The sequence below is a fragment of the Enhydra lutris genome, unplaced genomic scaffold (assembly GCF_002288905.1).
Source record: "Enhydra lutris kenyoni isolate GAN:26980312 unplaced genomic scaffold, ASM228890v2 scaffoldscaffold32, whole genome shotgun sequence".
Taxonomy (NCBI): domain Eukaryota; kingdom Metazoa; phylum Chordata; class Mammalia; order Carnivora; family Mustelidae; genus Enhydra; species Enhydra lutris.
Window position 1 is genome coordinate 7,013,111 of NW_019154116.1, and position 20,046 is coordinate 7,033,156.

Here is a 20,046-nt window from a genome sequence, read left to right on the forward strand (position 1 = left end):
TTCATCTATCCATATTTCTACCTATCTATCTATTCACCAATTCACTCACCACCCATCCACCCATACATCACCCACCCCCGCAACCACCCATCCATCCATCACCCATCCATCCATCTACTCATCCATTCAATCATCCAACAAATACTCACTGGGCACTGCTGCAAGCCAGTTTCTTGCTTAAGGAGCTCCAAAACTTATTTGTACCTACTGAAAAAGAAGCTATGCTCACAGGTTTCTGTACCTTTGAAAACACTGTACCTGGTGTTTGGAATGACCCCCCCCTCCCCAGATTCTTATCCCCCCTTCTCTATTTGGCCAACTCCTATCTGGCCCTCAGAACCCTGCTCAGGGTCAGCCTGATTGGAGTAGCTGCCATGGCTCTGGCTCAGTGGGTCCTTGGTTGGTATAGCCACTATGTCTGGTCAGTAGCCAAACAGCCAGTGACCTTCCGGGGTCGACATTATTCACAGGATGTCTCCTCACGAACTCTAGGTTCTTTTTTGACCTGGACCATATCTCTGCGTCCACACACAGCCTGTGAATGTGCCTGGTGAGCGAGCCAAAAATGTTTGCTGACAAAGTTGAACAAAGGAAGGAAGGAAGACCGAGTAACCCAATGCTTGTTCTCTTTCTCTTGTCCCTCAGTGAACGATTGCTGATGGCTGTCCCATGTGCGCCAGCCTGTGCAGGGAGCTGGGGGCACTACAGAGAGTGGGACCGTCATGGAGGTCCCTGCTGTTCTGGAATCTTCACAGGGCAGAGTCAGAGGCAATGTGCAGAGCCCTAGACAGCGCTCTGGTGGCCATGAGGCATCAATGAAGAATCCTCATGATTCTGGGAAGGTCGGGTGGAGGTGAGTTGCGGGAAGGGCGGGTGGAGGTGAGTTGCGGGAAGGGCGGGTGGAGGTGAGTTGCGGGAAGGGCGGGTGGAGGTGAGTTACGGGAAGGGCGGGTGGAGGTGAGTTGTGGGAAGGGCGGGTGGAGGTGAGGTGTGGGAAGGGCGGGTGGAGGTGAGCTGTGGGAAGGGCGGGTGGAGGTGAGTCAGGTGCGAGGGCTGCTCCCAGGGCTCGGCAGGAGGAGCACAGAGAGGGCTAGCGCGCTGATGCTGACAACCAGCCTCAGGACTGCGTGTGCACGCAGCGTCCTGTCCGGGAAGACGGACGCTCTTTAAGCTGATTTCCTAGCCCTCTGCTCATTTCAGAACTCCGTGGAATGAAAGGTCTCCGGAGGAAGACCCCGACAACGCAGCCTCTGTCCGTCTCCAAGAGAAGAGAGTGTGTGTTTAGAGAGCGGAACTCAGGACAAAATGGAGCCCTGCTGACTGAGCACATGAGGGCCACCAGTGGGTCGCTCTTGATACCTGTCACCCTGGAGGAGGACACAGCGGTATGAAGGGAGGGCAGTCCCTGGAGGGCTGGGCCCATCAGTTTGGGAGGAGGCCAGCCACCAGCTTCGAGGACACAACCCATCTCTCTGGGCCTGCACCGCTGGGCCCACTGCTCCATCAGGCAGGATGCCAAGGGCCCCGGAGCCTCCCGGGGGCTCATGAGAATGTTTTAGTTTCTTTAAAATCAGCAAAAATAAATGAATATAACCCAGCCTAGGTTATAGCTGTCTCTTTACCAAGGCAGGTAGAAAATATAATCTGTGACTTTACACATGTTTAAGCTCAAGCACAAAGCCAGGGAAGTGAGCAAGCCTCCCCAAATTAGAAGGTCGTCTAGAGCCCTTGAATTTCCAGATGTTTCCCAGATTGCTCAATCCACTCACCTGGGCAGGGCAAAATGTTGCACTCCTGGTATTCTAGGGACGGGCCCAGGCACGGCATTCCCCCGTGCTTGGGCTCGGGGTTGTTGCAAACTCGCTTCCGGTTCCGAATGCCCCTGCTGCAGTCACGGCTACACTGTGACCACGACGTCCAGGCTGACCAGGCCCCGTTGACGGTGTGGGCGGAGTACCTCCCAGCGCGCAGGAAATCCCCAGAAAGACCTGCCAACGAGACGGCCGAGCGCAGCTCTGTTAGAAGTTCTGAGAGTAACCGGAGCCCGCGGCCTTCCTTCTCGCTCAGCTGCCTGCTTCGTTCCGCACCTACGCCCCCCACATCGGTCGCACAGTTTTCCTGCCTCGGAAGAAAAGAACTGCAGGCGAACTGCTTTTACATAGCGGGATGCCACCGAGAACTTGACTGCTGAATGGGGTCACATCCTCACGCAAGCAAAAGGTCTTGGGTTTGTAGATCACTCGTTTTAACGAGAAACTTCTTACAAACGAAACACAACTTCCTCACTTCCCTCGGGAATTCTAGAGCATCCTAGAACAGGACAGGAGGTGAGGCTCACCGCGGGGGACATCCAGCTGTAGCAAGAGGAAAGCGTGGCTCGAACAGTTTCCTCAACCCGTCCCTCTCCCTGTGAGCCTTTCCGCAGGGAATTCAGGCTGGTGAAAGACGCGGAGCTCACCCCTTCCCGATCAGACCCCAGAGACGGGGTCCATCAGGAACCCCGCAGGGGGCAGAGCCCACGACCTGGAAGTGAAGGCATCCCTGCATGACGGTGCCAAGGGGCTTGGGCCCCTGTGAAGTGTGGGGCCTGGTTACTAGCAGTGGGTTGCCCCAGGTACCCGTGTGGCTGCAGCAGCAGCAGCAGCGGGCCGGAGCTGCCTTGGAAGGAACCGGCTCTGGTCCTTCCCGTGTGTCTGATCTGCTCTGAGCACTCTACGCTCACTAAGTCGTTTAATTAATCAGCCACAGCCAAAACGCCTGTTGGCTTTGATGAAAATGGCTACTCACTTGCAATATTAGCAAACGTTCTAATGCTCTCAACAGTGGCAATGTGACTCGGGTTTTAACAGGAAACTTTCGAGAAGGCTGCGGGGAGCGCAGTCGTTCAAGCGTCTGCCTTTGGCTCAGGTCATGATCCCTGGGTTGTGGAATCGAGTCCTGTATCTGCCTCCTTGCCTTGGCAGGGAGTCTACAGCTCCCTCTGTTTGTGCACTCTCTCTCTCTCTCTCCTCCTCTCAAAGAAATAAGTAACTTCATTTATTAAAAAAAAAAAAAAAAACTCTCAAAGTATGCCACAAAGTTCTGGGGAAGTGACCATCATTGAAAACAAACATCAGCTTTGGTTTTGTATGTCTCTGAGAATAAAAGGGTAAAAAATGTATGTTCAGAAAAGACAATGACAGTCTTCTGTAGGGAAACACTGACCCTCATTGTCTCTTTTTCACTTTGGTGTTTTAAGAAATAAGACAGTTCACGACCTGCTCTGAAATGAGAAAGTTAAGTTCATGAAGTGGAAACAGGGTTACCAGGATTTGGAAATAAAATAGAGAGAGCCCAGTTAAATCTGAATTTCAGATGAACAACAAGGAATGTTTCAGGGTAAGTACGTCCCAAATATTGCATGGGGCATACTTATCCTAAAACAGATTCATGGGGCATACTTATACTAAAAAAAAAAAAAAATCTGAGAAATATCTGAAATTCATCTTTAACTGGGAATTTTGTATCTTATGTCACAATCCCAATGTAAGATGAAAAGACTATCCCTTGCAGAATGTAGATCTTTACAATGGGCCCCCAGTTTCCTCTTGGTATTCCAGCATATGTCTTTTCTTCTTACTGAAACAGTATTTTACAAAATTAGTAGGAATGAAGATCATTTTGCTTGATTTTCTGCATGTATAGGTATTGCTTTATTGGAATTATAGACATAGTCACACAAAACTTTTCCCTAAGCAGAATTTCTTTCTTTTTTTTTTTCCAAAAAGTGATGAACAAGCTTGTGTATAGTTGTTGAACTACAGTGATCAGAACGGTCTGAGGTCCAGAGATGGTCATCCGGAGATGGACCTACAACTAGGAGTGGCTCTTGATGGCAATGGCCAGGCCTCCAAGCACGCAGGCTGGCAGATCCTGCTGCCCCTGCTGTCCAGCAGCTCCCCAGAGGAGGCAGGCAGATCGGTGACACGAGTGCAACTGCTCCACACAAGAGCTCCTCTCTGGCAAGGCAGGAGGACACTGATCACACCCCCATGAATTTATCCTACCCATGGCAGCCCTACATGGTAGCTCGCTACCTCTGTGGTTCAATAAGGCCACCCACTCTGGGTCCAAGGAGCTGTCTCTAAAAGCGACACTGACGGTGACTGTACTTCCTATGTTCACGTTGGGAGAATAAGATGGAATCATAAACGCAAAGGTGCTGAGAAATGTTCCCGGTGGTCTAGTGCACGATGGTACTATCACTGTTCTCAACACATCATGCTCCGAGAGCCATCTGTGAACACCTATCTTCTTTTTTAGAATTGGACTTGTTAAAGTAGGTGAGAGAGACAGAAGAGATGAAGAAGAAAGCAGAAGCGAAGATTTTGGGCGAGGAGGAGGCTCACCCCCTTTCCTGCAGTACAGAAGCTGAGCTCCAGGGGGAGCAAGTGAGTTACGGAGGAGAGATGCCCACTAAGCCGCAGGACCAGGCAGAGGGTGCATCTTCTAGTCTACCTTAGAGTTGTCCCTACCTTATTCACATGGTACTGCAGGGATGAAAAGGACAGAGGAATTTCAAAGACTATGAAAGGATTCTCACATGGTGAACTTTTTAGCAGAAAGAACCTTCTACAGACAGACGCACTTTGTCTTGGTCCAGCTTGGGGAGAATTAAAGCAAAAGCTTATTTGCAGCTTACATTTTGGGGGCCAGAAGATTTATGGAAGACCACTGAGCCTTCCTCAAGATATTTCCTGGTCTTAAACAAATCTCCCACCAACTATTCTGGATCGCTAATGGATAGAGTGTTACTGTGAGGGCTGAATTCACAGGACCACCTTGGTACAGAAGACTTTCTCATCAACTGGCTATTAAGCCGGTTCTGCACGAGTGGGGGTCATTGTCAGAAAGATGGTGACGCTGGAAACAGTCAAAAGGAGAACATCCCCTCCCCTCACTGTCCTCGGACCTTAGAGACGCGATCAAACACCACTCTGAGGGAAGGGGGTGGGTCCTGGGGGGCCGCTCACCGTCCGTGGAGCAGCCGCTGGTTCCGTCGCTGGAACAGTACCGCATCTCGATTCTCTGCCTTCCCACTTCCAGCAGGTTTGGGTCAGGCAGGCGGGCTTTGCAGGTATAGCGGAACCGTTGCTCGTAGTGGCCCCCGTTGTCTGAGATGTTGACGGGTGTCCAGGGCGTCCAGGGTGTGGTCTTCTTCAGCTCGGGGCACGGGTTGGTGTTGCAAGGCTGGTACTCCTGGGCGAGAAGATGGCACGTGCTTATGGTGCAAGCATCAACGGAGACCCGCGCTTCCTCCCTTTCCTGGAAGATGGGGCTCTCTGAACCTCACGTCCTGACACCCATCTATTACTCTATCAAGCGAAAAACACAGTGTTGTTCAGCTAGGCTTTAAGAGCCTGTTCAGCGTTCAGGTCAACTGCAGGAGGAATCTGCAGTTTCTCCTGCGTCATCGAGGAGAATGAAACAATACATGTACCCAGATGCAAAGAAAAATGGTGAGCCCATAAACATCCCCTTCCTCTACCTTGGTGAGTAACTCAAACTGCTAACTGCTCGATACGAAGCTTAAGTGTTTTTTAAAAAAAGGCTAAAAGTTACGGAACCAAACATTTTATTTTGGACAACATAATACTCAGTTTAAATTCAATGAGTATTTTAAGCTCCGGGATGACGGACTGCAAGTGTTAAGAGTAGAAGAGTCTCCAAATAACACAGAGAGTACAGAGTAACTTCTAGTGTGTAACTTTTCACATTCTCTGGTTAGTCCCTGGAAAGCATTTCTCAGTTTCTCGTCCTTTCCCTCGCCACCAGATTCCTTCCTCGCAAGCACAGGTGGGAGCGTCCCGGCTACTGAGCAGCGTACGTTTGAAGGTCTGGCAAATGGGGCCTGGTGTGAGGTGTGGGGGGGGGACTGATTAAGATTCTTAAAGATTTATTTGTCAAGAATTCTAAACATGGCATCTCCATAAAAAAGCACCACGTATGAAGGGTACAAGGTTTGGCCTTGGACACAGCACTGTTCCTTCTTCCATTGGACAATAAAGGTTTCGTTAGAGGGAAACCCACAACATATGATGCACCCATTATGACCATACTTAAAAAAATGATTTTTATTGATGTTAAATATATATAGCAAGTAAGTGTTAAATAGCTCTCTAAGCTTTTTTATGAAAAAGAGAAACATTCTTTCTTTCTCCGTATCTTGTAGTTAAATATTTGCATATTTAGCCCCCAGTTCTAACTACCAGAATTTTCCAGGATCAGGCATTATCCATTAACTGTGCCTATGGAAGGAGAGGGTTTGGCCCTTTACTCCCTCCCCCATCCCTGTGTCTGCAACATTGATGAGGACTTCTGATCTCCCGTCATCTTAATGCAGTTACATTTGTCCCTTGGGTTACATCAAAATCTAGTGTTTGCACTCATAACTAGAGGCACAGCATCCACAGCTGAGGGATGTGATAAACCGATGGGCTCACTAGTCTTACCCAGGTCCCTCGCACACCAGGGTTCCTGGGGTTGGTCGTTCAGATTCTGTGAATCCATCACCAATTCATCTCCCCTCCCATCGGGGATTTAGGCACAGTAAAAACTGTCCTTGTGGGTTTATGCTTTGAAGGAATACTCCTTTAATATGACAGTCATGTGTTTCCAGTAGGAGAGAGAGTGGCCATGTGTCCACACCGCCAGCCCTACCTGGAAGCCTATTAAAATATGTATTTTGTCAGTAATCTAGTTACTATAGCAATTTTTCTCTACTAGTAGTCCAATTAAAAAGAAATTCCTAAGTAACAAAGCCTAGGAGAGTTCTTCCTGTTGGTGATAGCACAAGCTTTCAGCAGGAATTATGGAAAGTGGTCACAACTGCTTCTCTGATTTCTTATCTTCTCACCATTCCTTCCCCATCCACACTGGTCTGCCTTCTCTCTACCCCAACACATACCAGGAAGATTGATGACTCCATTTCCCTTTGTTTACAGCATCTTTTATTATGATATTATTCGGATGCTGCCTCCCAAATGAAAAATAAAATAGCCCCAATGAATGCCATAAACCCAATCGTGTGAAAAACCAGGCAGAACACACATGAGCCCTCTCATCTTCTCTTGAAATGGAGGCCACACGATAGGAATGAAATAAACCTATGTCTGGGGTCTTCCAGGATTATACCGCGGTGGCACCGCTATCCCCAGACTGAAAATGGCAGATGCCACCATCATCACCTCAGCCTGGCGGGACAGGTGGCCAGGGCTCCTGGCTGAAACTGACTTGGAACATATGTGGTTTACGGGCCCCTGCTTAAAAATGGCGGGTCTTCGAGCATTGACAAGTTCATCAGTGAGATCCCCATCTTAAGAAACAAACGTAGATGCTCCCAGTAACTCTCCACTTCTGTACACAAGAAATGTCACCTTTTCTATGGAGGAGAAATTTCATTTTTGAAATACATGAATAGCAAATATATTTTAAAGCTGGCTCAAGGGGCTGAGTTGGTCTCTGTGGGCTGGTGACATGTCCCGTGTGGCAGAGATGGGCACAGCTCAAGGATAAAGATCAATTTGGGCTTATTAGCCCTAGCCTCTGGTAACAAAGTTTGTTCTTCCATTTATTGTCTTTTCATCATTATGAAGCCTACCTTGAGACTCAGAACTTTCCTTTCATCTGCTTCTTGAGGTTTACTGTGATGCATTCATTTAAAATATCAAATTAGAGGGGCACCTGGGTAGGCTCAGTGGGTTAAGCATCTGCCTCAGGCTTGGGTCGTGATCCCAAGGTCCTGGGATCGAGCCCCGCATCAGGTTCCCTGCTCAGCTGGGAGTCTGCTTCTCCCTCTTCCACTCCCCCCTGCTTTTGTTCCCTCTCTTGCTGTGTCTGTGTCAAATAAATAAATAAAATCTAAAATAAATAAATAAAATATCAAATAACGAAATGCTGAGAAATGGTATGACCAATCAGTTTTCTATCAGTGACCCAAATTATGAAGTGATTTGATTCAATGGTAAGTCATTCTATGGCTCAACTGAATCTGGACGCGACAATATCCTGATGACCCACCGGAGTAACTACCCAACTTTGGATCATTATATTTAATGCCAAAGATAGAAATTATTTTCAAAGAAATTTCAGGGAGCTAATAACTATTACTTGTCACATAGGATTCCTAATATTCAGGTGGAAAATATTAGGTGACAATGGTTACTTAATACCAGTTCCACTTCTGGGTATATAGCTGAGGAATTTGAAATCAGGATCTTAGAGTGATATCTACACTCCCGTGTTCACTTCAGCATTTCTCACAGTAGCCAAGGAATGGCAGCAAAGTGGGTGTCCATCAACAGATGAATGGATAAGCAAGATGTGGTATGTGTGTGAACATAATATACAATATACATACAATGGATAATAATAATATACAATATATACTACAATATACACCATTCAACCATAAAAAGGAAGAAAATCTTCCCATAGATCCAGGCTTTTATGCTCAGGTTACATTATTTGGGTCTTATGAGGACCTCTAGGCTAACTGCCAGTGATAAAAGTTATTTTCCTCTGGATACTTTTCATTCTAGAACATTCTCTGGCTTTCCTGAAGAACAAAGGAGGAGTGCAGTTACTAGGTTGTCAGTCATCCTGTATTTAAATCCAATTTTCCTACAGGCACACACGGGCAGTGTCATGACAATCCACGAAACCTGCGAAGGAACACAGCACCGAAGCTTGGAGGTCGTGCCCACTTCTTCCCAGGAAAAATGTTTCCTGTGTTCATCACAGGGTGGTTATAAAGGTCAAATGAAATTATTAATAGACAAACACTCTGTAAACCATGAGAAACTCTAGGAATGTAAGTCATTGTTATTACTCTATGAGGAGGCCAAAGTCTAAGGGGATATTCTTTCCCATTTCACTTCTTGACTCCAAGTCACTGAGAAAATCCTGAAGCAAAGAACTGATCCCAAAACCCAAGTACTATTTTCAATTTATTTCAGCAGATTGGTCCAACGTTACCAGTTAGAATGAAAATCTCTTATTTGGTCCCTGAAAAATCCCTGCAATAAGTAGAAAGAATAAATGATATATTCTGTACAAAGAAAAGAAAGAGGGGCGCCTGGGTGGCTCAGTGGGTTAAGCCTCTGCCTTTGGCTCAGGTCATGATCTCAGGGTGCTGGGATCAAGTCCCACATCAGACTCTCTGCTCAGCAGGGAGCCTGCCTCCCCATCCCTCTGCCTGCCTCTCTGCCTACTTGTGATCTCTCTCTCTCTGTTAAATAAATAAATAAATAATATTTTATAAAAAAGAAGAAGAAAGAGCAGGTGGGAAAGTCCAGAGGGGCTCTCTCACCACCGCTTAGCTTAGGCCCTCGGAAAATACCTGTTGAAATACCCACTTCAATTCTACCCCCCATCAGCTCGTGTTCCAGTGACATCGTAAATGTGAAGGGCAGTTGGGGCAGCAAACCCTCATCTAAGAAGAGTCAGGTATGCTCGGGGAGAAGGCTGCTCTACCCAGCAGCTGGAGATCAGCGCCTCTGGGAGGAGAAGCCAGAGAGAGCAAGCTGGACCCCAGAACATGGAACGTGGGGCAGGAACACCATTGTCCTGGGGCTGCCATTGCCAAAATGGAGACGGTTCATCAAAGACAGCAAATGGACCCCAAATGCTGGTTGGATGTGAAGGAATCAAGGGTATTCTGAAGCCTCGTGGGTAAGGAAAGAGAGCATAAAAGCCTTGTTTGGAATCAAAACTCACGTGTGAGAATGACCTTCTTTAAAAAAAAAAAAAATCACCAGGGGGCACCTGTGTGGCTCAGTCCGTTAACATCTGCCTTCAGCTCAGCTCATGACCCCAGGGTCTTGGGATCCAGCCCCCCATCGAGCCCCTCATAGGGTGCCCTGATCGGCAGGGAGCCTGCTTCTCTCTCTCCCTCTGCCTGACACTCTCTCTGCTTGTCTCTCTCTCACACTGTCAAATAAATAAATAAAATCTTTAAATTATATTAAAAAAAAAACCTACCATTTGCAACAACTTAGCTGGACCTTGAGGACATTAGGCTAAGTGAAAGGAATCTAGCCAAGAAAGACAAATTCTGCTGCTATCACTTCTACATTGAATCTGAAAAGGAGACTCAGAGAAACATAAAGAGTGTGGTTGTTACCAGGGATTGGGGTGGGGTTAGGAACAGTGGTGAGGTAATGGCCAAAGGGTACAAATGTCCAGTCATGAGGGTAACAAGTTTGGGGATCTAATGGATGACATAGCGATTATAGCTAATAATATTGTAGCATGTAACTGAAGATGTCTAAGAAAGAAGATCTTAGATGTTTTCACCTCAAAACAGAAATGGTAACTATGTGATAGGACAGAGCTGGTAGTTAACACTCTAGTGGTGATCATTTTGCAATATATAAATGGATCAAACCAATATGAGATACATTTTAAACTCACAGAAAGCTATGTATCAATTGTTTCTGGAAAAAAAATGAAGCTGGAAAATATAAGATATAAATAATAGAAAGATTTAAATTTTTAATAAATTAAAATGTATAAAAATAAATAGAGGGAACCATCGGTGCAAGGAGAAAATATAAACAGAAGGTCAAGAACAACAAAACACCCCGAAGTTTATTAAAGCAATTTTGCACAATTCTCCAGATACATTCTCCATGTATTCTCTGTCCCAATCAACAGTAAGAGAACCATCCATTTCAAGTTTAACCCAGGGGCGCTTGGGTGGCTCAGTGCGTTGAGTGTCTGTCTTTTGCTTTCAGCTCGGGTCATGATCTCAGGGTCGTGAGACTGAACCCCACATCGGGTTCTGTGCTGAGCATGGAGTCTGTTTGAGATTCTCTCTCCCTCTGCCCACCCCCCCAGAAATAAAAAAAGAAATAAATCTTAAAAAAAATAATAACGTTTAACCCTGAAGCTGGGACGTACCTGTAGAAGTAGACTCTGGGGCCCATTCCCTCCTCCCGTCTATATCGGCCCTTTACTAATTCAGGCCACTGTCATCCCAGGCCTGGTTCCCAGAATCAAAGCATGAATTTCACTGAAATTGTCTGTCTGTAAGCCCGCTTTCACTCACAGACTGCAAGTATGTCAAGGGCAAGAAGTTTGTCACATTTAATTTACATTACCAATCTTAAGTACGGTATTTTTTTTTGGTGAATGTATACATCATATTGATCAATTCACAAATAAGTGCATACCGAGGGAATGTGCATAAACTTGGGGAACAAATTCAGGTGGTAAAGATGGGCTCTGTGTTTTGCTATTTATTTTTCCTTTGAAAAATACTGAAATATCTATATTCCACAGGTTGAAAATAAAAGAGATGGTGACAATTCAAGCGAAATTTTGATAGCGTGTGCTCAGCACAAACTAAGAAAATGACCTTTACAGTCACGTCGTCAATAGCCGAATACAGGAACGCGGTGTCCTCTCACAGGGGATACTCATGGGTTTTGCAAGCATTTATCAGGTTCTCTTTCAGCATCAAAAGCTGTCCTGCTGAGACAGAAAGCTGTTCCTCACAAGATGAACAAGGAAGAAACGCTGTTGTGTTTGCAATGGGCCAAAGTGCTCCAGCAAGGGCACAGAAGCAGGCCTGTGGCCCCTGACACCTGAGGCAAACAGCAAAAATTGACAGGAAGTCCTGGAAACAAGCTTCATGGTACCCAGTAAGGAAGAGAAGTGAAAGAGACGTGGGGGTTCAGATCGCTAAGGTCACAGAATGACTTCTGCTTCTGACCAAGATGGAGTAACAGAAACAGCATTAGCCCTTTCCTCCGAAACAACTTTTAAAAATGTATGGAACAACAGTTCTTAAAACATCGGACACTGGGCAATGATCGCCAAGTGAGGGGAAACATGAGGCAAGTCCCACAAGTGACCGAGCCTACAACCTTGACGAGGGTTCCGGGCCCTGGTGGGGGAAGGAGGAACCAGGCTTACAGACTAGCGACTGAGGAGACAGAGCTGAGAAGGGGAGGAAGCCAAAGGAGTTGAAGTTCTCAGAAGGAGGGAGATGCACAGAGGGAACCCCAGTGTTATGCAGACATCCCGCCTCAACTGTTCAGTTGGGAACAAATCAGTGAAATGCAGGAAAGCCACAAGAGTAGGGAAAGACCCACCTGCAAAGATCAAAGGCAACAGTGCACATCGCTCACACAGGGCCAGGCACAGTGTTTGCTCCTAAGAGCAAGAGGGAACAACCTCACAATTCACCAGCATCTGTTAAGGACCAAGAAGGGTCTTGCTTCTGCAGTGGGAAAAATCACCCCAAACTCTGTTCCAGTCTCAACTAACAATGCCTAAAGCAAAAGCCGGAATGTTCATTCTGGTTTCATACAACTTGATCATGTTCTGGAGGAAAGCTCTCACTTAATTTCAGGAACACAGAAGTGTGTCCAAGACACCCCAAGGGAAAAAAATCACAATGTCTTGCATGTAATTTAGAATGACCAGATATGCAAAGAAGCTGATGAAAAACACAAGGTTTTATGAGGCGAAAAATCAGTTCAACTGACATTGGCCCAGAAATGACACAGATGACAGAATCTGTAGTCAAGAACATTACAGTGGTTATGGTAACTGCATTCCATGTGTTCGAGTAGCTAGAAGACTGAACATGGAAATAGAGGCAGGGAGGACATACGGAGGAAGTAAAATTGACCACACACAACATTTCCAGAGAAGCAAAAGGAGAGACCACATCTAGGTCATTCTATGAGGCCCACTCTAATCCGGAATCAGAGCCGGACAGAGACATTACAAGAAAAGAAAACTGCATGTGAATATGTCCCATGGACAGAGACACAAAAATTCTTGACAGTATTTTGATAAGTAAAACTCCAAACTGTAGAAAAAGTTTAATAACTGTAGAAAAGGATTAAGTGGGGATTCTGTTGGGGATGCTCGTTGCATTAACCTTTGAAATTTGATCAGTGCAATTCACCATTTATTAACAGTCTAGAAAGTAAACCTATATGATAAATTCAATAGATGAAAAATGTCATTTGGTAAGATTCAAAATTAATTCCTTATAGAAACTTTTCATCAACTATGAAAATAAAAAAAATTCCCCAGATCTGATGGACATGCATTAAAAATATCTAAGCAACATCTTACTTAATGGTTAAAGCCTACATGCTTTCATCCTAAGATCAGAAACAAGGCAAGCATATGTGCCCCTTCTACTTATAGTCAATACTCTACTGACAGTTCGATCTCACACAGCTAGGAAAGAAACAGAATTAAAAGTCATTTATAATGACAAGTAAAAACTAATTATCTTTTTATTCACAAACATTGTGATTGTATATGTAGAAAATACTATAGGATCTATCAGAAAGATGCTAGAAGTAATGTTAATTTATCAAGGCTTCAGAATACAAGATCAGTAGAAAACATTAATTTCATTTCTACATGCTAGCAAAGAGCAATCAGATATTAAAAGAATGGCATTTACAGTAGCAACAAAAATATGAAACACTTAGCAATACATCTCACAAAATGTACTCTTGACTTTATACTAAAAGAACACCAAATCCCTTCAATGATCTATAGAAACAATGCAATCTGAATCACAATTCAAGAAGGCTTTTTTGGGAGTAAATATTGACAAGTTGGTTCTAAAATTTATGCAGAAATTAAAAAAAAATCTAGAATATCCAAAACATTTTGGAAAGGAAGAACAGAGCTGGATGACGTCCACAACCTGACTTCAAGACTCATTCTAGAACTATAATAGCATTCTTTGCTGTCACCATCAAGATATAAAGACTGAGCAACAGAATTCTGGACTGGAAAGTCCAGAAATTGACCTGCACATATATGGTTTATTCAGTTTTGATGAGGGAGCAAAGGCAATTGAGCAGAGAAAGTAGAGACTTTTCTGCAAATGGAGCCATCGCCATTGGATAACCATCTGTGCAAAGAAGACCTCTGAATAATAACTTACTCCCTGCTTCATAGCAAACTCAAATGGATCATAGACCAACTACCTAAAACCATAAAACTTCTAGAGGAAAACCTAGAAGAATCTCTCCGTGAACTTCAGTCAAGCAAAGATTTCCTAGCTACAATGCCAAAAACATTACTCAGGTAAGAGAAACAAAGACAATTGGAATTATTCAAAATGGGGAACTTCTGTTCTTTGAGAGGCACCCTGCAGAGAGAGAGGCAAGCCACACCTAGAGAAAGAATATTTGCAAATCAGATAGAAGACTCATGTCCATTATATGTTTAAAAAATTAAAATTCAACAATAAAAAAACTTAATACATAAATTGTCAAGGATAGCAATAGACATGTTACAAGAAAAGAGAGATGGCAAAAAAGGCGTATATAAAGATTCTCAACATCATTTGTTAGAAAAAAGAAAATAAAAACCATAGGGAAAATACCACACACCTAACAGAATGGCTAAATTAAACATAAAACCCAAACCTGACACCACCAAATGTTGGTGACCTTGCGGGGACCAGGAACCCCTCTCCTACTCTTCTGGTAGATTTGGAGCAAGGCACAATCCCTTTGAAACTATTTGACACTTTCTTAATAAATGAAACACACACTTACCACATGACCTTGCCATCTCCTTCCTAGATATTTACCCAAAAAATAGAGAAAGTAAAGTTCCACCCAAATATTGGTACACGGACATTCTTAAAAGTTTTACTGGTAATAGCCAAAACCAGAACCACCCATATGTCTATCTATCAGCAGGTGATTAGCTAAACGAGTCATCTTATGTCCACAGAAGGGAATCCCAGTCAGCAGTAAAAAAAAAAAAAAAAAAAAAAAATGAATTGTTGATGTATATAGCATAGAAGAATCTGAAAATAATGCCTGGTGAAAGAAGCCGGCTGAATGAATGACTCCATTCACATAAAACGATGGAAATGGAAGCTAACGTAGAGTCAGAAAGATCAGTAGTTGCCTGGGCTTGGGGAGGTGGAGGAGGGAGCGGTTACAAAAGGTACAAGGAAACTCCAGGGTTGATAGACATGTTCACTATCTTGATGGTGACATGGTTTCATGGATGTACACAGTTGTCAAAATGTGTCAAATTTTATATTTAAATGTGCAGTTTATTGTATGCGGATCATACCTCATTAAAACTATTAAAAGTGATATGTCCACAGGAAAACCAGTCTTTCTCAGAAGTGGTGGTTACCTTGCTGATTAGAAGCAATCTTCAAATCAACTGTGTGTGCACCTACTTGCACACATTAAAACAACAGTTCTGGGGGCACCTGGGTGGCTCAGTGGTTAAGCCTCTGCCTTCAGCTCAGGTCATGATCTCAGGGTCCTGGGATCGAGTCCCACATCGGGCTCTCTGCTCTGCAGGGAGCCTGCTTCCTCCTCTCTCTCTCTCTCTCTCTGCCTGCCTCTCTGCCCACTTGTGATCTCTCTCTGTCAAATAAATAAAATCTTAAAAACAAAACAAAAACAAAACAAACCAAAAAAACCCAACAGTTCTGTTTTTCATAGCATTCACGTTGGAGTACTGGCAACTGAACGGACCTGACCACCGAGTATTTGTAGATGAATGCTTCATAAATGCAAGATGGGCATCATGGAGCCCAACTGCACTTGCCACCATACACACCTACAAAATGCTACTTTCTGTCCACAGCCAGTGTAGCAACCGCCTCTCACAGCACCCATATGCACATGTGTATCAACAGCAAGCTTTTATAATCTTATTTCTCTTACCACGAGTTTCTTTAGCTGTGGTGCATTTTCAATGTGCAGGAGTTAAAATCATCTTCCATGGCATTTGGGTAAGTTGTGGAGTCACCGGATGGCCTGGTGAAAGAGCCCGACCCCAAGGCCAGCTTCTTACTCTCTAACCAAGGTCATATGGTAAGCATATCTTACTGATAGCCAATCTGTAGCCACCTGGGAGGTGTGCTAGTCCATAGGGGCTGCGACAAGGAAACATCACAGATGGAGACAACAGGGATGTACTCCCCTCAGCTCTGGAGCCTAAGAGCCCAACATCAGGGGGTTATTAGCATGGTTGGGTGAGTTGGGTGAGCATGGCTGGGTTACCGACTTCTCTTGCGTCCTTGCATGACGGAAGGGGTGAGCTATGTCTCTGGGACCTCTTTTAGAAGGACACTAATCCCATCCATGAGGGTGCCATCTTTGTGACCTAATCACCTCCCAAAGGCCTCACCTTCTAACACCATCCCCTTAGGCATTAGGTTTTCAACACATGAATTCTGGGAGGGGACACCAACATTGAGCCTACAGAACGTATGCCAACAAATGCCAAATCAGGGGTTATACAAGGTGATCACAAGACATGGCACACATTTTGGACTCCGCAGTCTGGTTTTGGGTTAGTCCGATGGCCCCCAATAATAGTGTATACACTTGAATCAGTTTCAGAGAAGGTAAAAAGATCTGATACCCCAGTGCTACCTGACAGTCTACACTAGCTACCGTTCAGAGAGGCTGATGATTTAGGGGTTTTTATGAATATTCCTCATTTCTTCGATTACTATTCCCAGTTATCAAAAATTCAGTGAAATAAAAATGGAATGTTTTAAAATGTGAAAGAAGCACTGGGACATGAAGTGTATTTTAAAGTAGGAAATTGCACCGTTCCAGGCAGAACCTGCTTGCATTTTAGTGAGTTTCCTCGGATTTAGCTACAGCTCTCTTAGAAACCTTCAGTGTCCAGTTGTTCGCCTGGGGTCTCCCCAGCCTGCGAGTTTCTCCAGGGTAGAGTCTGGGGTTGATGCAACTTTCTTCCACACTGGGTGACTGTCATTATCTCTGGCTCTGAGGAGGAAGAGGGCTGGACTGAACAAATTGGGCTTTCAAATGCGTGCATTCACTTTCAACAAGCCTTCATCCTGCTTGTTTTTGGGTGTTTGTTTTGTTTTAAGTGCAGAAAAGCAAGCAAATATTCCTGTGCTGTCTTACTAAAAAAGATATGTGTTTTTGCATGTACCAGATATTGTGTGTGTGTGTGTGTGTGCGTGCGTGTGTGTGTATAAATGGAGCTGGCTTTCCTCCTTACACATTATTTTAGGCATTCTTTTTTGTAACACTGTAGAAAGCCCAAGAGAATAAGAAAATCAGTGGTGTCGTTGGGAATCGTTATTACAGAGGCTGTGATTTGTGGGCCGGCTATAAACTTACAACTCAAATGGGAAGATCCATTTACTTATTTTATTCTCTCACTGTAATGACTTTAAATTCGTCGTCTCTGAGAGTGAACATCAAGAATTCAGACAGCTTTTTTTTTGCAAATACAGTGCAATGAGAGGAAAAACCACTTTTAGCTAGAAGTGAAAACCTATCATCGGGGAAGAGGTTTCCTTCCCAAATCAAGAACTGAAATGGGTGACTCGGAGCAAAGGCTCCCATCCTTCCCCTGCATTCATCCATTGTTGTTGTAACACCCGCTCTATCTGCTTATTCAAGTGGCAAAATTTGTAAAGCTACCTCGCGAAGACCCAGAGTACTCAGCTCTCTGTGCATTTCATCAGGCATATGGGATTGGGTGTTCAGGTCCCAAGAGCAGGGTCGTCCTACTTGAAGCCTTGGGAATACCTGGTCCATTTTCCATGAGTCATCTGCACTTACGTCAATCACGGCACAGCTATGATCTGAAGAGCACTGTGACAGTAGGGACCCAACATTCCCATCACCTGATGTCATGCCCTGTGTAATCCCCTCCTCATGAATGTGGACAGGCTTCGTGAAGCTGATGGGATAGCGGCTCTCCTGATGAGATCTTTCTCTCTTTTTTTAAAAAGATTTTATTTATTTGACAGACAGAGATCACAAGTAGGCAGAGCAGCAGGCAGAGAGAGAGGGAAGCAGGCTCCCCGAAGCAGAGAACCCGAAGGGGGGCTCGATCCCAGGACCCTAGGATCATGACCTGAGCTGAAGGCAGAGCCTTTAACTCACTGAGCCACCCAGGCGCCCCAATGAGTTCTCTCTTAACCAAGACATCCTTGTAGTGGACAAAAGAGAGATTCACCTGCCGTTCTACAACAACTGGAGAGCTTGAAGGAGGACCCCACCTCGGAAAGGTTGGCAGTTCCAGCCAACACCTTGATTTCAGCCTAAAACTCTGAGAGGAGGAGTCAGTTAAACCGGGCCTGTACTTCCAGGCCATGGAACTGTGAAATCATTAATTGTGTTATATTAAGCCACTAAATTTGCATTCATTTGTTACACAGCAACAGAAAACCCATACACACCTATGTAAGCATACATTTATTTGGTATCTGTACATGAGAAGGAATCTATTCCACGACCCTGCTTTTTCCCCCTAATACTCCAAGGATTCAGTTTAATACAGGATTCAAATAAAGTTGAGTTTTCTTAATCTGGTCTCCCCAGGGCAAGAAATTGGAAGGATTAGATTCCTTCATGGAAAACTCATTATCTTCCTGCTATGATATTCTTCCAATTTTTTTTCCTATAGAAAGTTTTGGCTCAAAGTTTTTTTTAAAAAGTGACCATTGTTTCTTATTAATAATACCTAGGAAAGTCAAGGTGTGAATCAGGGACCTGCAGGCTATGTACTGAGTTGAGGTTGGTTGTTACAACTCATGTTTTATTAAAGATGCCTGATACCATGCAGAGTTAATTTTAAGTCTGCTTTACGGAATAGTGACAGAATATACCTGTGTTGACAATCAGATTGGACTTCCATTTCACCAATTCCATTAAAGCTGTAGAGTCAGTGAAAATCCACTATGCTTGAGAGAAATATATTGGGTTAATACCTTTTGTGTTAAGGGCATAAACAGAATTTAAAATGGTGTTCTACGCATTCTGCAAATGAGCTTTTCCCCAAGTGTGTCTCTGTAGGACGCAGATGGGTGCCACCGAGAAAAGCGTGTGCCGTCTAGCAAGACAGAGGCCGTGGGTTCAACAAAGCTAAATGAGTTTCTTCAAGGCAGGAGTGATGAGAGCTCATTTTGGGGAAGCAGAACTAAGGGGAGCACACATTACCAAACACGGTTGGGGGAGAAATTATCTGGAATCAAAGAAGTTCTCAAAGTTAAGAGCAATTTCATCATTGATTCTGTAATTGACTTCATTGATTCAAAACTGGAAATAGGGAAGTCGCCCCTCTGCCAAACTTAATTAGGATTGGAAAGACCAGGGATGCAGTCTTGTGTTCATAAAATCTTAAGCCCATTTGCCTCCATGCTTTAATGGGAAAGCCATCTAAAATATCCCCTTCCCTCAAGACTGTTGGCGGGTGGCTCTCCACTGAGTGTGTCATGGTAGAGGGAGCTGGCCTGACATTAGTTACACTCCTCAAGCAACTTCTTCTCTGAGTTCATTTATACGTGGGCTGGTCAGGTTTTACTGTGAAACTCTCTTCACTTCCAAGTTCACGGCTCGGTGTGATAATCAGGACCACCAGGTCCATCCAGGGGGTCTACTCTTTCAATCCCTGAATCTAGCACCTTAGCACTCTCATCTGTAAAGTGGGCATATAAAGACACATCGTGATGATTGGGGAATGTTAATGAGATAATACATTTACAGAGGTTAGCAGGGAGTCTGGATTGTGAGGCATCTTTGGTACAGAGGCCTGGCACTGAAAATGGGTTGCAGAACATGAAAATAGTATGAGTTCTTCAAGGCTGGTCAGGATACAGAACATGAAAATATTAGAGGCTCTCCTAGGTTGGTCATTAGCAATTAAGAAGTCATCCTCTCTCAGCGTGGATGGTCACAATAACTCATAATTATCCTAGCAGGTCATACACAGGGGAACGGATTTATCTAACTGGTAAAACAAGTTTAGGTTTAACTTCCACCCAAGTTTCCATGTATATACATCATTTCACTCCCTCTGTAATGTGATCATCTAGTGGAAAATTGTCTTTGAAATTTGTTCTTATCTGAGTCCACATAAAGTCAGCTTTTTATCAGTTCATGTTCCTTAAATAATCAGCTAAGTTGTCATCCCCTAAAAAACAGTGGTAAGAACATTCATCTAATCTAAAATCATTACATCGTGAATGATACATTTGAAACATTCACTTCT

The 20,046-nt window shown here is 44.3% G+C and overlaps 1 protein-coding gene across 1 annotated transcript in view; it reads right to left on the reverse strand.

Annotated features, from left to right (window-relative positions):
- Positions 1-20,046, reverse strand: part of LOC111153426 (semaphorin 5A) — a 463,009-nt gene that overhangs the window by 19,421 nt on the left and 423,542 nt on the right. The window contains exons 17-18 of the mRNA XM_022512436.1: positions 5,013-5,238; positions 1,770-1,988 (exon numbers count right to left, since the gene is read on the reverse strand). Coding sequence (XP_022368144.1) covers positions 1,770-1,988; positions 5,013-5,238 — 445 coding nt within the window. The remainder of the gene's footprint in view (positions 1-1,769; positions 1,989-5,012; positions 5,239-20,046) is intronic.